This window comes from Protopterus annectens, chromosome 10.part0, assembly GCF_019279795.1.
Source record: "Protopterus annectens isolate FY-2018-M chromosome 10.part0, PAN1.0, whole genome shotgun sequence".
Lineage (NCBI taxonomy): Eukaryota > Metazoa > Chordata > Ceratodontiformes > Protopteridae > Protopterus > Protopterus annectens.
Window position 1 is genome coordinate 1,700,324,678 of NC_056744.1, and position 18,416 is coordinate 1,700,343,093.

General features: G+C 38.3%; 1 protein-coding gene across 2 annotated transcripts in view; it reads left to right on the forward strand.

Annotated features, from left to right (window-relative positions):
- Positions 1–18,416, forward strand: part of LOC122813928 (zinc finger protein 92 homolog) — a 317,066-nt gene that overhangs the window by 205,808 nt on the left and 92,842 nt on the right. For both annotated transcript variants that reach the window (XM_044086475.1, XM_044086474.1), the window contains one exon: positions 16,302–16,628. In XM_044086475.1, coding sequence (XP_043942410.1) covers positions 16,302–16,628 — 327 coding nt within the window. The remainder of the gene's footprint in view (positions 1–16,301; positions 16,629–18,416) is intronic.

Sequence of the window (18,416 nt, forward strand, 5' to 3'; positions counted from 1 at the left end):
TTGGTGGCTCCAGTCAACGGATCTCCTAACAGGGAGATCTTTCTGTGCTGCGTTCCCCCTAGCCACTGTGACCACGAATGCTTCTCGCTTCGGGTGGGGGGGGGGGGCATTCAGCGGGAAAAATTGTCCAAGGCACGTGGAACAGTTCAGAGACCTCACTGCATATAAATGTCCTGGAGATGAGGGCGGTGCTATTAGCGTTGCAAGCACTACACAGCCTTCTCCCTGCAGGGACTATTGCTATCCAGACGGACAACATGTCAGTAGTCTGGTACATCAACAAACAGGGAGGAACCAAGTCCTAGCCCCTTTGTCGAGAGGCCATGAGAGTCTGGGAATGGGCAATCTCCACCAATCGCTTTCTTGTGGCAACGCACATTCCGGGAAGATCCAACATCCTGGCGGACAAGCTCAGTCGCACCATTCTTTCCCCTCACGAATGGTCTCTCAACACTCTCTAGTAGCGAAGCAGATTTTTGCCGCCTGGGGGCAACCCTGTTGCGATCTTTTTGCTTCTCCCTCAAACGCCAAATGCGACAGTTTCTTCGCTCTATTTCCCCCGTTCGCGGAATCCCCGAGAGACGCCCTGGTGCATGCTTGGCCTCCCGGTCTCCTTTACGCTTACCCTCCACTGCCTCTAATGCAGAAACTTTTGCAGAAAGCCAACAGCTTGGGGAGCAAAATGATTCTCATTGCCCCGTTCTGGCCTCGTCAACCTTGGTTCCCCTTCGTGTGGTCTCACAGAGTAAATCCTCCCTGGATTCTAGATCCAATTCCGGATCTCATCTCCCACCCTCAAGGGCTTCCAACTCCGAACCTTCACACCCTGAAGTTGACAGCCTGGCTGCTCCAATTCCATCCCTGATAAGGACTCCCGGTATCTCGTCACCCGTGAAAGCCATCTTAGTGGCGGCCCATAAACCTTCCACTAGGAAGGTTTATCAAAGCAAATGGAAGAGGTTTTCTATTTGGGCAGAACTTAATAACCTTGACCCCTTTTCTGCACCACTTTCGGTGGTACTGGACTTCTTGACAGACCTTTTTCAGCAAGGAGCAAGCTCTTCCACGGTGAAAGTTCAGATGGCAGCCGTTTCACATTACCATGTGGGTCTTGACTCAACACCTCTAATGGCTGCAAAAAGTTGCAAAACCTTCCTCAAGGGTGCATTTCTCTTGAGGCCTCCGGTTAAGGAAGCTATACCACCTTGGGATTTATCTCTAGTTCTGCAAGCCCTAACCTCTCCCCCTTTTGAGCCTGCAGCCTCTGTGGATTTAAAATACCTTTCATGGAAAACTGCCTTCTTAGTAGCCATTACATCGGCTAGAAGGGTTTCTGAACTCCAGGCTTTGTGTGTCAAACCACCATATCTTTCCTTTTTTCCGGATAGGGTGTTCCTCAGGACCAGTCCTTCATTTCTACCGAAGGTCTCTTCAGAATCCAATATCAACCAATCGATTAATTTGCCAGTTTTTTCCCCAACTATAAAAACAAAGGAGGATATAAATTACATTCTTTAGATGTTCACAGGCAGCTGCACTTCTATATTCACAGAACAGCTGGTTATAGGAAATCCGATCAACTGTTCATCTCCTTTGCAAAATTCACACTGGGTAAGGCAGTCTCTAAGGTTACCCTGTCGAAGTGGATTTCTAACTGTATCTTGCAGGCTTATGACACCTCAGGAAGGCCACCGCCTCAGAGAATTACAGCGCATTCTACCAGGGCAGTATCCACGTCTGCTGCTTTTAAGTCTAGAGTGCCTTTGGATGATATCTGTGCAGCAGCCACTTGGACTTCATCTCATACTTTCATCTCGCATTATAAAGTGGATGTTGTTTCCAGAGGGAGAGCATCCTTTGGCTCTGCGGTGCTCCGGAACATCCTTCCATGACGGCCGCCCAAGGTTTAGGTAGCTGGGGACTCTGTCCCACAGGTTGCAGACAAATGAAGTCTGCCTACTTCAGATTAAGAAGTTATGTACTCACCATAACGTTCCATCTGAGTAGGTGACTTCATTTGATCAACCATCCCATCCCCCTGACCTTATTACCAATATTAGTCCTGGTTTCCCAGGAGTCTGGTTTACACGGCAAACTCAATCTGAGGTCAGTCAGGGCTTGGCAAGAGGTTATGGGTAGAGGGAGGAGCTAGGAGCTCGGATCCTAAAGCTTTTGAACTGCCGGCTCGGATCCGATATTGGATCCGATACCCACAGGTTGCATCCAAATGAAGTCACCTACTCAGATGGAACGTTATGGTGAGTACATAACTTCTTATTATAAGCATATTATTACAAAATATAATACCATATAAACAAGCTATGGCTTGAATAATAACATCGTGCCCTGGATAACATACTATATCTAACAGCCTAATAGAAATGCTGTTTATACAAACAATTTCTTTTATCTATGCTAATAGTAAGGCAGTGGGTTAAACTACATAGTTTTAATAATCTGTTAGACATTTGTCTTATTTTGCAGTGTAAAAATCATATACTGACTCTATTAAGTTACACATGTTTTATATTCGATATAACTTCTATGTACGTATAAACCTTCCATATAAAACTAATACTAGGACAATTAATGGTATCTTAAGAATTTGGTTATGCTAATGTTTCTAACTTAAAGTTTATAAACTATACTATTAGTGGAGTTTTGGATTCTGTTGCTACAGTTTAGGGGTTGATCTCAGTGCCGGATGTCATTGGGATTAGGAGTTTATAACTCAAGGTGGGGAGCGTTGGGGTGTTTGTTTTTATCTAGTATGTAATCATTTTTTTAAAAAATAATTTTTTGACATCCAGTGTAGCCTGTTTACAAAAAATATAGAGAATAAAGCTCAAGGAATACATTTTTTTCCTAAAGACATGAGATTTAATATTTTTACTAGGAACAAATTCATTTTGGGGGGGAAATTTTCATATTGTATGTATGATATGTTACTAACACATCTTTCATTTACATACTAACACATCTTTCATTTACAATTACATAATATGACAATGTTGAAAGGTATGTCACTTAACATAAATGGTTTGAACAATCTTTATAAAAGAAGTTGTTGTTGTTGTCTTTCGGCTTTTCCCAGTTAGGGGTTGCCACAGCGGAACTCCGGTCCACTAATGATTGGCATTAGATTTTTACGTGCCGAGTTACCAGCCCTGATGCACAACCTTCAACGAAGGTACGCCCATTCATGCACGTCTCCACACAGAAGACGCTCTAGCTGGGAATCAAACAGGACAACGTCTTACTGTGAGGCGACAATGCTACCGCAGCACCACCACTGCAGTAAATCTATTTAAATATTTAGCTTTTCATAAACCTAATATAGTATTCTTACAAGAAACCTATTTAACAAAAGATACCATTATTAAATTCTTAGATACAAATAAATACACAAATATAGTAAGCTCAGAGTGCATCAAAAAAAAAAAAAAAAAAAAAAAAAAGAGGTGTAGCAATATTGTGAAACAAAACATTACCATTACCCAGAATAATCAAAACATACCAGGACAATAAACGTTTGCTCTGTTTGGTTGTAATTGAAATGGGTAAGAAACTATATACATTAATTAACAACTATTGGTTACCTGGTATTGGTAATAATACTATTAGACACATATTAAATCAAATAGTTTCATTATCTGAGGGACATATCATTATGTTAGGTGACTACAATTGTATCCTAGACCCTAAAGATACAACCACTTCAGGAAAAAGAAAAATTACAGCACAAGTTACTTGTACATTTCGTAAACTCATACCTACTCAAAGATATTCATTTTGTGGATCATAACTCATTACAATACATGTTCTATTCTAATAGATAAAAAACTTATTCTAGAATTGATAGAATATTTCTTTCTACACAGATAATGAATAACTTGACCGATAGCAAAATTATATCATGCCCAATCTCTGACCACAATACTATTATATTTTAACGTGATGTTAATAATACCCATAGTGTCAAAATTAAAAGAATACCAGCATATCTCACACAACTTAAAGATTTTCAATTATTCATAACAGAAGAGACACAAAACTTCATAAATATAAATTCAACATCAGACACACAATTTGTCCATATATAAATATGCGTTTAAAGCATCCCAAGTAAATATATCTTAAATGGTTTCCTAATAAGATGAAAGTATGGGATAATGACATGAGGATAGTACAAGATAAACTGGACTCATTATACACAAAAATAAAGACAATCTGTCTTCTAAAAATATAAGAGATGAGATTTACAAACTAAATGAAGAATATAGATCTATCCTACATCATAAAAGAAAAATGTTTCTTGCTTATTCCATAAATCCTAAACATCTATCAAACCTTAAGAATAAGACCAAAAGATTAAATAAATGTAACTATATTAAAGAAATACATTCTACAAGAAAGAAAAGAGAAGTATTTGGTATACAAGGTATATTAGAAGAGTTTAGATGTCACTTTCATGAAATCAATCAATCCACACCACAAATTCAAACACAAGATAACATAAGAGATTATATTAGCAAGAATACTTACAATAAATTAAATAAACAACAAATATATGTTATTGATAAACAAATGACTTTATCAGATATACAAAGTCAAGTAAGTAAGCTTAAACTTAATAAAGCACTGGGAAATTATGGAATTATCCCTGAAATATATAAGATAATGCCTACATAAAGTATATAATATGGCTCAAAATGATATTATACAATGCCTCCTCTAAAACGTGCACGCTGATTGGCCAGCCCAACCAGCGTGCCGTTAAATCCACAATATACTACGGAAAAGGTCCGTCGCGGACTTTTCCGTTAGTATAAAACTCTCGCTATGTTAAAGAGTTTAACATAGCGACACAGGTTTAAAAAGCAACGCAGATCTCCGTTGCTTTTTTAAAGCTGTCTCGCTATGTTAAACTCCTTTAACATAGCGACACAGTGTAAAAGCAAGGAGATCTTGCGATCTCAGTTGCTTTTTAACCTGTCTCGCTATGTTAAATGAGTTTAACATAGCGAGACATCTTTAAAATAAGCAGCGGAGATCTCCGTTGCTTATTTTAAAGCTGTCTCTATGTTAAACCCATTTAACACAGCGAATAGTAAAAGCAACGGAGATCATCGTTCTCCGTTGCTTTTGCACAACTCTGATGTACTGCGTAGGCATGCAGTACATCAGAACTGCCGTGAACACCAGACAGCTGCGGAAGGGCAGCAAGAGGCATTATACAATGCCATTATTTAAGAAAAGTAATTATTTCTTTTCTTAAACAATGTCATTATATAGCAATAACCCACGCCTGGGTGTGGGCAATGCTGGATTTACCCACGGTTGTCTTTGTTTGGTTCCTCGGGCTTCCCCCCCCGGACCAAACCCCGCCAACCGTGGGTAAATCATTACACCCAAGCGGTTATTGCTATAATATTCCACCCCCATCCTAGAACTATACATTTATATCCTCTATTTTAAAATCAAACAAAGACCCAAAATACTGTTCCTCATACAGACCAATATCTTTACTGAATATCGATTTATAAAATGTTTATGAATATATTCTCAGAAAGACTGAAGAAATTCTTACCCCACTTAACAGATGAAGACCAGATAGGATTTATAATTAACAGAAGTACATTTGATAATATAAAATGAACCCTAGCTATTACTGACTTCTCACAAAGGAAGAAAATAAACTTATTTTTAATTGGTCTTGATTTTAATGCTACTTTTGGTTCTATTAACTGGGATTGACTATTTATTCTTTTGGAGTGCTTACACTTTTCACAAAATTTTATTAATCTTCTAAAAACATTTATATGAAGAAACTTATGCATATATCAAAATAGGGTCATATATCTCCAATAAAATACCCATCACAAAAGGCACTAAGCAAGGATGTCCTCTCTACCCACTACTGTTTACTTTGATCATGAAACCCTGGGCAAATGAAATAAGAAACAAAAATATTGAGGGCTTGGAAATGGATAAAGACATTATAGCCAAAATCCAACTGTTTGCAGATGATATTCTTATCACCAGAAAAGGATACTACTCATTCATGCCATTATATGAATCGATTAAAACTTTTCAAGGCCTATCATTTAATGACAATGAAACAAAAATGTTACCCATATATTCTAATAATAAAAAAATAAAAAAAGGATGATGTGAAATAATGCATATCACGTTGCTAATACAGATCGAATTATTCTTGCCAAAGACATAAAATCAATAATACAATTAAACTGTAACAAACATTTACAAAATATTCAAGAACTATTTTCAAATGGAACACAATAATATTTACTACCGAAGAAAGACTGACCATTATAAAAATGTTAATTCTACCTAAAATCTTATACATAATACAATCCATTCAAATTTTACCTTCAAAAAGGTTTATAAATAAACTTAACACGTTTTAATATTAAGATTTTTGGTCACAAAAAAAAAAACAAGAATTACAATTAATCAACATACTAACAGCTGGAAGAATGGTGGAATAGCATTTCCAGATCTAAATCTTTATTCAATTTCCGCTATAAACAGATCAGTTTCACAGCTCTTAGATATAACCTACTTAGCTAAATGGAAATCGTTATGGGAAGTATCAGCCATGGAACATATAACAAGACCATCAACATATCAATTGGAGAGGATAACTACACCTTTTATATGGATCTTAAAAGAATATTTCATCACACAATACTAATCCTAATCGCACCACCAGTTACATACATACTGTTATAATTCACTTTAGAAATTTTATATATAAACATATTAAATATAAAGATTATTTATAGCAGTCACACAAGAGACTTTTGTTATCTCCGATATTAATAAAATTATTTTACTTAAAAACAATGAACTCAAATACTGATTCCAGCTAACCTCTGAATACAAGACTAGTTCAGTAATTTTATACAGGAATATAGACTAGATAATTCCTTATGGTTAGATATACAAACACTCGTACTATATCTTGATAATAAACTGAAATTAGCTTCACCAACCAGCAAACATGACACCAAGGTATTGTTACAATTTCTTCAATCAACATTATTACACCAGCATACATATTCAGGCAGTCTCTCCTTTATTTATAGACTTTTGAGAGAAGAAACATTTTCTTGCACACATAACTACTGGAACTATTATAGTTTAATTACTAATAATCCCCCAAGTGAGCAAGATAAGGTTAACATGTTACAATCAGCTGGGAAAAGATCCTTTTCTCTCAAATGGAAGATGTACATCTGGAGATTCATGAATATATCCTTTTATATACCACAAATAATGGACAAAATCAATAAAAAACAGAAATCTGTAATAAATGCAACTCTAGTGTAGACATTAACTGGGCACATATGTTCTTTGACTGTTGTTGTTGTTGTTGTGTCTTTCAGCTTTTCCCGGTTAGGGGTCGCCATAGCGAAACTCCAGTCCGCTAATGATTGGTAGTTGATTTTTACGTGCTGAGTTACCAGCCCTGATGCACAACCTTCAACGAAGGTACACCCATTCACGCATGTCTCCACGCAGAAGACGCTCTAGCTGAGAATTGAACTGGACAGCGTCTTACTGTGAGGCGACAATGTTCTTTGACTGTCCAACCTTAAATATCTTTTAGAGTAATGTAAATGATTTTTTTACAACCACTAATTTCATATTGAATAAGTCTTTAATCATGTTTAATACACCTGTTCCACAATGTGTAAGGAAAACTAAATACTCATTTCTATGGTCTATTTTTGCACGGGCTAGAAAGATCATAACAAAAAATTGGATCTCAAAATATCCTGCTACATTCTCTGAGTTTACTAATTTATTGAAAGAAGTCAGCCATTTACAGATAAGAACCATAACCTCTAGAACATCTATAAATTCATATGAACATAATTTATGGGTTAACATACAAAATATGTTGGAAAAAAATGATCATATTGTATAAAGGTAATTGACTTTCCTTGTCATTCATGAGAATAAGCTACAAAATGAAGATTACAGTGTATGCTAATGTATAAATACTGGATGTCTATGTGCATACTTTAGTTTGGTTTTGTTAATATTATATTCATATTTAAATGTTATAAATACATGTTATCAATTTGTAAACTTATAATGCAAAATGTCTCGTATAGGTCTGTGACTGTTTTCATTATAACCAAAATCAATAAAATTGTTAAAAAAAAAATAAATAAATTGCAAAGGGCAATATCTGGGACATTTGAGAGGTATGCCTTCTGCTAGCTGAAGTATAGATTTTTTTTGTTAAGTAACTTATGTATTACAGCTGCACTGTGTGACTCATTTATATGGTTATCTGTGCTGAATGAACTGGAAAATTCTTCTTTTAAAATGGTTATTCTTAATATTGGTTAAATAAGATGTTAGTGTGCTACATGTGTTATTTCCAGTCGGGATTGGCAAAGTGTCTATGAGTAGCACCTGTTATGATGGAAATGTCCAATTAATGGGGTCAATCTGATATGCGGGGTAAAAAAAGAGGACATCATGGTGTAATGTTGTGCTGATTCAAATGATATATGTGATAAGGTTTGTAGTAGTTCAGTATACTGTTGATTCTGACAGTATTGTATTGCATTGCTTTGACTGTAATACTGCTGAACATTAATAAATATTTTCTATTATGAATACTGCGTTAGTGATGCTGTCTTTAAAGTGACCCAGTAATGAACTTGTACACTTTATGTTGTGGGGACTGAAGTCTGTAGGTTACGTGCATAAGCAGCATCCATTATTGCTAATATGTTCCCTACCATTGAATGCCTCGCAGTATTGGTCAGTACATTGGCAGAACTGTACCAGGTATTATGGATTCCAGAATTTTTTCCAGTTTCTGCATATGCGTAGATTATGTAAAGAAGGGGTCAAGCTGAATTCCCTAATTATTGTATGCACTGACAGTTTATTAAGGTTGTTTATCTAGTTCTAAGATGTACTAGTCATAGTTAACTGTGCTGCCACACTGTTGAGTTCCAAAAGACAAGCCTTTGGTTTTGCTTAAATTAACTACAAGTCCTAGCTGCTTTAGTCCAAGGGGAAAGCTGGGTCAGTTTAATACTAACCTCGTGAGGGACCTGATAGCCTATGAACAATGGTTAATGACCACCTGGGCCCTTAAAAGCCTAGCCACGCAAGACAAATGTGATTTATATTTGATATATACTCTTGGAATATTGCCAGAGTATGGAACAACCTACCTAAATCTATCCACTTAAAAAAAGCTCTTCTAACTTCAAAACTGCATTGTACAACCTCTCCTTTCCAATTGGATATGTAACTGTTCATTTCCTTCCTCTGCCATTACTTAATTCTATTACCTGAACCTAAATCTGCTTTTATCTAGTTCCTGCTCTAGCCCTTTTCCTTGATAATTCCTAACAATTTTTTAACCACCTCAATTCCTCCTCTTGCTTTCTCTTAACTCCCAAACCACTTTTCCTATTTTCTCTCCCACCTTTCACTTTCCTTCTTCATTCTTTCTTCTCTCCTATTCCTTTCTGTCTGTACTACATACTTTTCCATCCCCATCCTCTTTTCCTCCTCCTTTCTCCCCCCCCCCTATATTTCACACAGTACTCTTCTGATGTCTCTCTCCATACACTTTTTTATTGTTTATCCTTGATCAACATGCATTCCTTGGTGCTTATAACTGTATATCATTGAACTATTTTGTTTTGTCTAAGTATTGTCATGTTAATATTGTCTGTACTATGAGTATGCTTAATTTTGCTGTTAGTATAATGTCTTATTAGCTTTATTTTCTACAATGTTTTATGTAAATATTGTTATAACTTCTTCTAGATGATTTTTCTTGATCTTGTATGAATTTTGAAACTTTTATAACTCTTTTTGTTACCTTGGAGCTTTTTTTCCCGGGCGTCCACTGAAAATGGGCTCACCTTGGGCCAGTGGACTTTACCAGTAAACAAATGCCAATTAAATAAATAAACGCATTTGTTTTACAGGGGTGACTTACTGACTGCCTCTGTCTATCCATCAGAGACATAGGAGTTAGACCAGAGGTGAATTTCCGATTACCCATTCATGAATTTCCGAATACCCATTCATTGGTCCAAGTTGCACTTCAATAGGGATAGGTAGAAATGGTGCTTCTCATGGATGGTGAGCCTGTTCCAGGGAACAAGAATTATCTGAGAAACGAATCAGTCTCTCCAGCATGTCCTGTGTATGTTGCAAGCAAAATTTTAGTATTTTAAACTAGTAGTTCTGTCTGATGCTGTTTGTTTTTTCAAATATGCAAGATTCATCAAAACAGGGTCCAGGAATGACTTTGTATGCCAGACAAAGATCACCTCTCATAAAGCTGCATGATACTGAGTAAAGAGACATGGCTTTGAAGCAATTAGCATAGAACACTGTGTTTACTCCCTGTATTCTTTTTGTAAAGAACCTTTGTGGACATTCCAGTTGCTGAATGTGTGTGGTCAAGTAAATTTCGAAGGGGGCATTATACTCTATGATGGGCCTGACTGGTGTCATGTAAGTGTTATAATGACCTCTCTGGACCTAGATGCCACACCCTTTTTACAAGTTGAGCAGCACAGAGGGATTTCCTTATTACCTTGGGCACACATTAGACAAAGGCTAAGTTACTTTCTACATGTGTTCTCAGATCCCTAACTAGTGAATCAACCTTCAAAGGGTGCTTTATTGATGATGATGATGATACCTGGGTGTAGAGTTCATATCCTCAACACATAGAAGAAAAGTTTTATTTTTACATTAGTAGCCTCATATGATGAGATGTACCATTTTGTATAATAGATCTATCCTCTTAACACCATAGACACAAACCATTCACATAGAAGAAAAGTTTTATTCTTACATTAGTAGCCTCATATGATGAGATGTACCATTTTGTATAATAGATCTATCCTCTTAACACCATAGACACAAAGTATTCTGCATCTGTGGTGTATTACCCAACATGACAGGGTCACACAAGTCATTCTGTGTCAGAGATCTGTTTCTCAGCCCTATCGGATCACACATCTATGTGTATCTTGTGTCTGTTCTCTAGCACCACAGAGCCATGTGAGATATTTATATTTAGTTATATCATTTATACTTGTAAGATACAGCGCCATGTAAGATATTCTGTAACTAAGTTTTATTCACCATCCTCAAAGAATCACATGGCATTCTGTTTCAAAGATGTATTTCAATTCACCACAACCTCACATTCACTATTCCTTTTCTTACATTTGTTCTCCAGTAACATAGACCCACGAGAGGCATTCTGTTTCACAGATTTGTTCCCTAACTTTGCATACCCTAATAAGGCTGTATTTTTCTGCAGTGTATTCCCTAGCCTGTAAGGTCACACAACTAATTCAGTATCAGCAATCTGTTTACCAACCCCATACACACACACACACACACACACACACACACACTGATATGTGCATGTGCCATATTGTATCCATTGTCATAGATGCATACAGGTAATTTTGTATCCAAGATATTCTCAGTAGCTTCATAGGGTCACCACCACAATTCCACAAGTCAGTTTGTATCTTGTTTATTCTCTTAATTCCATAGGTCAACATGACGCATTTTTCATCACTCACGTTTCCCAAGATTACAGACCCACGTGATGTGTATTCCTGAATTTCAGAGCCACACCTAACACTGACCCATTGCAGGATATGTAATTACAGTTACACTACAAGATGTCCTTTCCTTTACCTAAGGGATCTCCTACCAAGGGTAGCCCAACATGCGGCCAGTATACCAAAGCCTTTAGTTATTATAGGCATTGTACATTACAAGTATGCTGCCCACACAAGGTGTAGGGCAAAAAGGTGCTGTACGGGCACACTCTCTCAGAACTTCTTTGCTGCCAGTCTGAATGCCATTGTTGAACATTGGTATAAATGCCTTTCTGCTGTGTTGGTAACAAGTTATGCTTTGATGTAAGTGGCCAGGATTTTTTTTTTTTTTTTTTTTTTTTTTTTTGTTATTATGATTGTTGTGGTCATGCCACCCAGAAGGGGAATGTGTCAGTGTAGGAAGCAGATTCCCCATAAAGTCTTTAACAGCAACTGTCTCTTCTGTTTGGGTGCTTCCCATGATCATAAGCAGTGCTCCATCTGCTAGATGTTTGTGCCTAAGACCCTAGTCATCTCTTATTTTTGTCCATGTACCTGGAGAACAACCATCTGAAGTTGCTGGTTCAGGGTGCTATGGTGGAATCCTGCCATCCCTAGCTGTCTGCCAAGAAGAAGGATAAAAAAGTTAGGTCTGATCTGACTGCTGTCCAGCCTCCTCTGTATGTCTCTCTTGAGGCTGATGATAGCTTGGAGGATCATACAGTGGTTGTTTCAGAGTCCTCCGCTACAGCCCTTTTGGAGGTCAGCATGGATCCGGTTTTTTGCATGTCCCTGGAAGCTTTTCACAAATCTGTACCTGATGTTGAGGGGAAACCTCTGCTGATTTATATTTGAAGGACCGAGGAGGATTTCTCAGATCTAAGTTAGGGAGAATATTCTTATTTCCATTATTCCATCTCATCAGGGATCTGACCCTCTAAGGGAGTTTTGTGTGGATGTTCCACAGAAAAAGAAGCAAAAAACAAAACATATTCCCTCTGTTAGGGATCCACAGTGTGAATGGCAGGATTTCACTCAGGGTTTATTTAATGTCTTGATGGCCTTGAAGCCTCCTCAGTGGGACTTTTGGCCTACTCCTCCCTGGTCTTCCACTCCAGTCAAGAGGACCAGGAAATTGGATTCCTCTGGTGGCTGTCATGTCCAGGGAATTTCTTAAGGTTCACAGGTTCATAGCTAATACCTTTCCTATGTCTACATCACTTGGGGAGTTAATAATGGCTCCCAGCTTGTAGTCTGTGAACTTGGTCAGCCAGATTCCCTCCGTTTTGGCCTGAACTTCTGAGAAGTATATAAAAAACAGGAGATGACCCAGGACCAATCCCTGTGGGACTCCACTCATGACTGGTCTGCAGTCTGACTTGGAGTCCACTACATTCACACTGTGGTTTCTATCTGTGAGCCAGTTTGCAACCCACCTAGTGATAAAGGGGTTGATGCCTAGTTTGGTGAGTTTATCAATGATTCCTGAGTGGGGAATGGTATTGAAGGCCTTGGCCAGATTGAGGTAGGCTGTATGAACTGCCTTGCCCTCATCCACAGATCTGGTGACTGACTCAAAGAAGTCAACCAGGTTGAGCAGACATGATCTACCTTTCACAAAACCATATTGCATGGGATCTAGAGTTTGGAGATTCCCCAGTATCCTTGTTAATTAGGTCCATGATGATGCACTCCATAGCCTTACATATCAGACTTGTCAGGCTAATGGGGAGATAATTCCTAGGGTTTGTAGTCACTCCCCTTTATGGAGAGGGATGACTGTTGCAATGCACCATTCAGTACGGACAAAGCCTGAGGTGAGGCTGTGATTGAACAGGGCACACAGATGTGGTACCAGTTCACTTTATAATTCATGTAGAACACATCCAGGGATATTGTCGGGTCCCATGGAAGCTGTATTCTTGGCCTTGGAGAATGCAGCTTTAACCTGTGCTGCAGTAGATCCCTTTTAGGCAATTTTTTTTCTGAGGAAATGCTTTGGGTTATGCAGTAGGCAGGAAACCCACTACCAGTAAATCATATATGTCCAAATGGAAGAGATTTTCTGTCTGGTGCCTTTGTCACCATCAGGATCCCCTATCTGTGGAAGCCTCCTCTGGTTCTCTCTTATTTGTGTGAGCTGCTCCATGCTGGATTGGCATATTCTTTTGTCAAAGCTCACCTGTCAGCAATTTTACTTGTCTGCCCTTGACTCCTCCTCTGGCCTCTAGGTTTGCGGTCAAGCAATTGTATTTTTTAAAAGCATCCTTCATATCAGGCCTCCCAGGAAGCCCTCCTTCCTGGGACCCAAGTTTGTACTTGAAAATTTGAATCGGGCTCCTTTTGAGCCTTTTTCTTCAGCTTTCTTATACACTACTGTTCTTATTTCAGCTCTCACCCCAGCCAAGAGATTGTCTGAACTTTTAATTTTCAGTTTTAATTTTCCACAGAACAGGGAGTTTCATAGTATGATGACTTATATGCCCAAGGTGGTAAATGAGCCATCCCCTAATCATTCAATTCATCTTCCTTACATTTTTTTCTTCTCTGCATTCTGTCATTGAGAAGGTTCTTCACACCTTGGATTTGCATAGACAGCTCAGTATTTGGATAAAACCAAAGATATTCACAAATCTGAGCAGTTTTTTTTTCCTTTCATCTCAGGTCTTTGGGTTTGGCTATTTCTAAGCAAACCATCTTCTCCTGGATTTATAAGGACATTTCTTTTTGTTATTCTTTGCATGGAAAATATATTTCCTCATCAGTAAAGATGCAATCTTCTAGGGCATTTGCCTCCTCTGGTGCTTTTTTTTTTCAATAGTCTGGATACCATTTCCATACCCGAGGTTGCTACTTGGTCCTCTATTCATACTTTTACTAAGCATTACAAGTTGGATGTTATTACCAGGGCCAGGGCAGACTTTGCCAGGGTTATGCTGCATGGGTTTGTAGGTGGTTCTTTTGTACCTTCCTCCTGAGCTCCTCTACTCTCCCTTAGATAAAGAATGTTTCAGTAGTGATATGGAAGGACATAGTGTAGTTGCATAAAATCCTACCATAGGAGTAGATGTCCTTTTCACTGTTGCAGTATTCACCCCCTCCCAACTACCCCGCACTATTCTATCTCCAGCCTTTTCCTTGTCTTGCCCTTCTAGTCATGAGCTCTTCTTCCCCTTTCTCCTTCTGAATGTGCATGTTTTCCTTGCCTGTGTGGGCTTTCTCCTTCTGGGGCATTTTTCAGTTCTGAGTGTGCGTGTTTGTACGTCACCTTTATGCTCTACTCCTTGTGTGGGGAGCATACATGTGACATACAATGCCTATAAGAACTAAAGGCTTTGGAGTACTGCCCAGATGTTGGGCTTTCCTTGGAAGGAGAACCCTTGTGTAAAGAATACTGCAACAGCGAAGAGAAGTTCTTCTACTGTTATGCTAAGATTTTGCACAACTGTACTTTCTTATTGGATGCTGGGACTAAATCACTGCACAAGTGTTGCAGTGTTTGCATTCACCGATTTTCACATTGTAAAGTTAAGCTTTGTATTTGGCAGCTCTTCTTAACCTATTGGGTCTGATTCCAAAGGACTTGCTCTCATTGCAAGCAACTTACTTTGGTGTAGGCCATATCTATAAACAGGCTTACAATAGGGACCAGATTTCAAAAGACTTGCTGTCAGTGTAAGTGACTTAGCCTGGTATAAGTCTGCCCTGATTCCGAAAGACTTGTTCTCAGTGTAAGTAACTTACTTTAGTGTAAGGCCTATTTATAAGCAGGCTTACACTGGGGATTGGATTCCAAAAGACTTGCTCTCAGAGTGAGTGTGTGACTTTTGTAAGACCTATCTATAAGCAGGCCTACACTGGGGACCAGATTCCAAAAGACCAGATCTGAGTAAGTAACTTACTTTAACACAAACTCTTATGAAATCTGGCCCATTGTGTATGCTGGCATAACCTAATTGGTGTCATATTCCTCTACTGTCATGACCCTGGATATGGCCTAGCCTCCCAACTTCTGTATAATGAACAGATGCAGGTCTGCCTAGGGGATTTTGCCCACATTTTACTTTGCAGCAGAAAACTTCTTCCTTCTAGGAATATGGCCTCTTGCTCACCATAATTCCTAGAAACCAGTTTAATCATTAGAGTCAATAGAAGTCATGCTTGCTTAGATACATATGAACAGTGTGGGACTTGACCTTTTTTTTCGGATCCAGCTTCACCGCACTCTGAACACACAGATGTTACATTACACTAATTCTTGATATACACTAAGGGTCAGTTATGTACTTGACTCTCCATTCTCACTCCTCCAGAGAGTATTATGGTGGCTTCACATTTCTAATTTCCAGCTACACTGATGGGCATAGTTACGTTCATAGTTCCTGGGTTCATAGGTAAATACTAGGCTACCAGTCTGCAGACTTTTATAATCCTAGCCAATAACTAGATGTCAGAATCAAACCCTTTATCTTGTATCTGTGAGGTAAATACCTCAACCATTAAGAGAAACCCTCCCCTTAACCATGTCACCAGTTTTGTCTCTGTTTCAGGGAGCTTAACTTTACTCATTCTGGTATGCAAGGTAAATAAATGGACATACTGGTATTGTGGTATCATAATGTGTAGCAAGTTACCTTGTTCTTACTTGTTTCCTAGGAACATGCTGTTAATTTGGAAAAATACTTTGCAGAAGAGTTTGTAAAACTACACCAGTTTCTCCATGACAAGGAACAAAAACTCATTCAACAAATTAACAGCAACTCATCAGAAATTCTGAAAGAGATGGAAGAAAATCTTGAGTGCACTAAAACTGGTGTTACAGAAATCCACTCAGCAGTGTCTGATACTAACTTGGAAATCAAAACAGAAGTAGAGGTTCTAGATGAGAGAAGTGATGACACAGACTGTTTGGCGACCACAGAGGAATCCGTGTCAGGTGACACCTCAGAACATGGAAAACGCAAAGCTAATGGAGTTCTATCAGTAAGTCCACTTTTAATTTTTGCTATTTCATGTCTTTCATAATGAAAGTGAAATCTTGGGTTTGCAACTGACATAAGAAACATTAATAACTTCCCAGCAGTCTAAGTTATGTACAGTAATGTAATTGCTCTTGTTTTTTTTTTCTTAATTTTTTTCTGTTCATTTGGCTTTCCATCAAGGCAAACCTTGTCAACTCACAACAATTTGAAATAAACATACTGAGAATTGAGGTGCTAGAAAAACAACAAAATTAATTTCCCAACATGTCAAAACAAACTCATTGAGTACAATAAATAAATAAATGAATGACACAGTTTTCTAAACTAACTTTGAGATCTTTGGATGTCTGTTTAAGGTGAAAACTCCCTTTCTTGCATACTTCATTGATCTCATTCTTAAACCTTTTGATGAGTTTTGAGTGAAGGACTATGTATTTAATATAAAGCCATCTCCCATCATAAACTTTGCTGCTTAAATTAAGCTGTCTCTGATTTTTATGTACACAGCTTTTGAGCAGTGGCTGAAAATACTATAGCATAGCAGTTATAGACAAATACAATTTCTTTATTTATTGCAAAACTGTATTTATCAAGGCTTTACTGTAAGGTATAGTCAGATAATATGAATTACAAGGCAATTAGCTTTTGTGACCATTTATACCTGCCAGTACCCACCATCACACTGAATCTCCTTTGTCAAGGAGTGTCAGAGCAGTCAGGCCAGGGCTGAATTTGTGAATACCTCACAAAGAGGATTACTGGCCTCAAACAGATGCCCTACGCAGACAGTCTCAAAAAACTCCAGCTTTACTCCGTCGCATATCGCCTACTCCGAGGTGATCTCTGCCTAACATACAAAGCTATGTCAAACCCAGAGCTGTTGGACTTGCTGCACTTAAAGAAATCCCAGTCCCTCCGAGCTACATGCTCTAGGGACCTAAACCTTGTCACCACAATAAACAGAACATGCCGGAGGGCTAGATTCCTGTCCCAGAGACTTCCCATACTCTGGAATAAACTACCTGTCTATATCAAACAAAGCTCCTCATTAGCACTCTTCAAGAAAAATCTTGATGATTGCATGGGAAATATGAAATTCACCCCGGGGATCACCTCTGTGGCTCTGTTCGACAGTGGCATAGGAAAATAATTTTCTTGGGTGGCAAAAACCAGGGTACCTTTTTGGCTGGGCTTTTATAGGCCCCAGGGCCGATAGCCTAGTACCTACCTATGAACCTATGAAACATCCAGTTCCTGGTTTAAGGCATATAATGTGTTACACTGCTTAATTTGGAGTAAAAGTCAATTCCAGAGGTGGGAAAGGTGTTGTGTAACAAACCCCTCTCTCTACATTGTTTTATTTACTTGGTTGTGGAGATTTAGATCCCTTGTGGACTATTCCATTTTTGGTGATTCAGAAGACTAGAGGATACAAGTAAAGGGACAGTGTTTCCAGTCTTTTCTGGTAGCTTAGGGTTATTAAACAGGCAATCTCCTTAGTTAGGAGCCTCTGGGGTCTTACTAGTTATTAGAAAAGACTAGTAGGGTATATTCCAGAGGGGACATTGTATTCAATAATTGGTATAATCAGTGTTGAATATAATGAGACAGTGACACATTTGGATCTGGAACGTATCTCATTGTCGATCATCTGTGCGAAGTAGAAATGCTTCCTGACTTATGTTGTTACATGACAATCATAGGAGAAGGGATTTTTAACGAAGTACCAAGATATCTAACTACATTCTCATTTTAAAGTAGGGCATTGATGCCATATGCTGGAAGGATG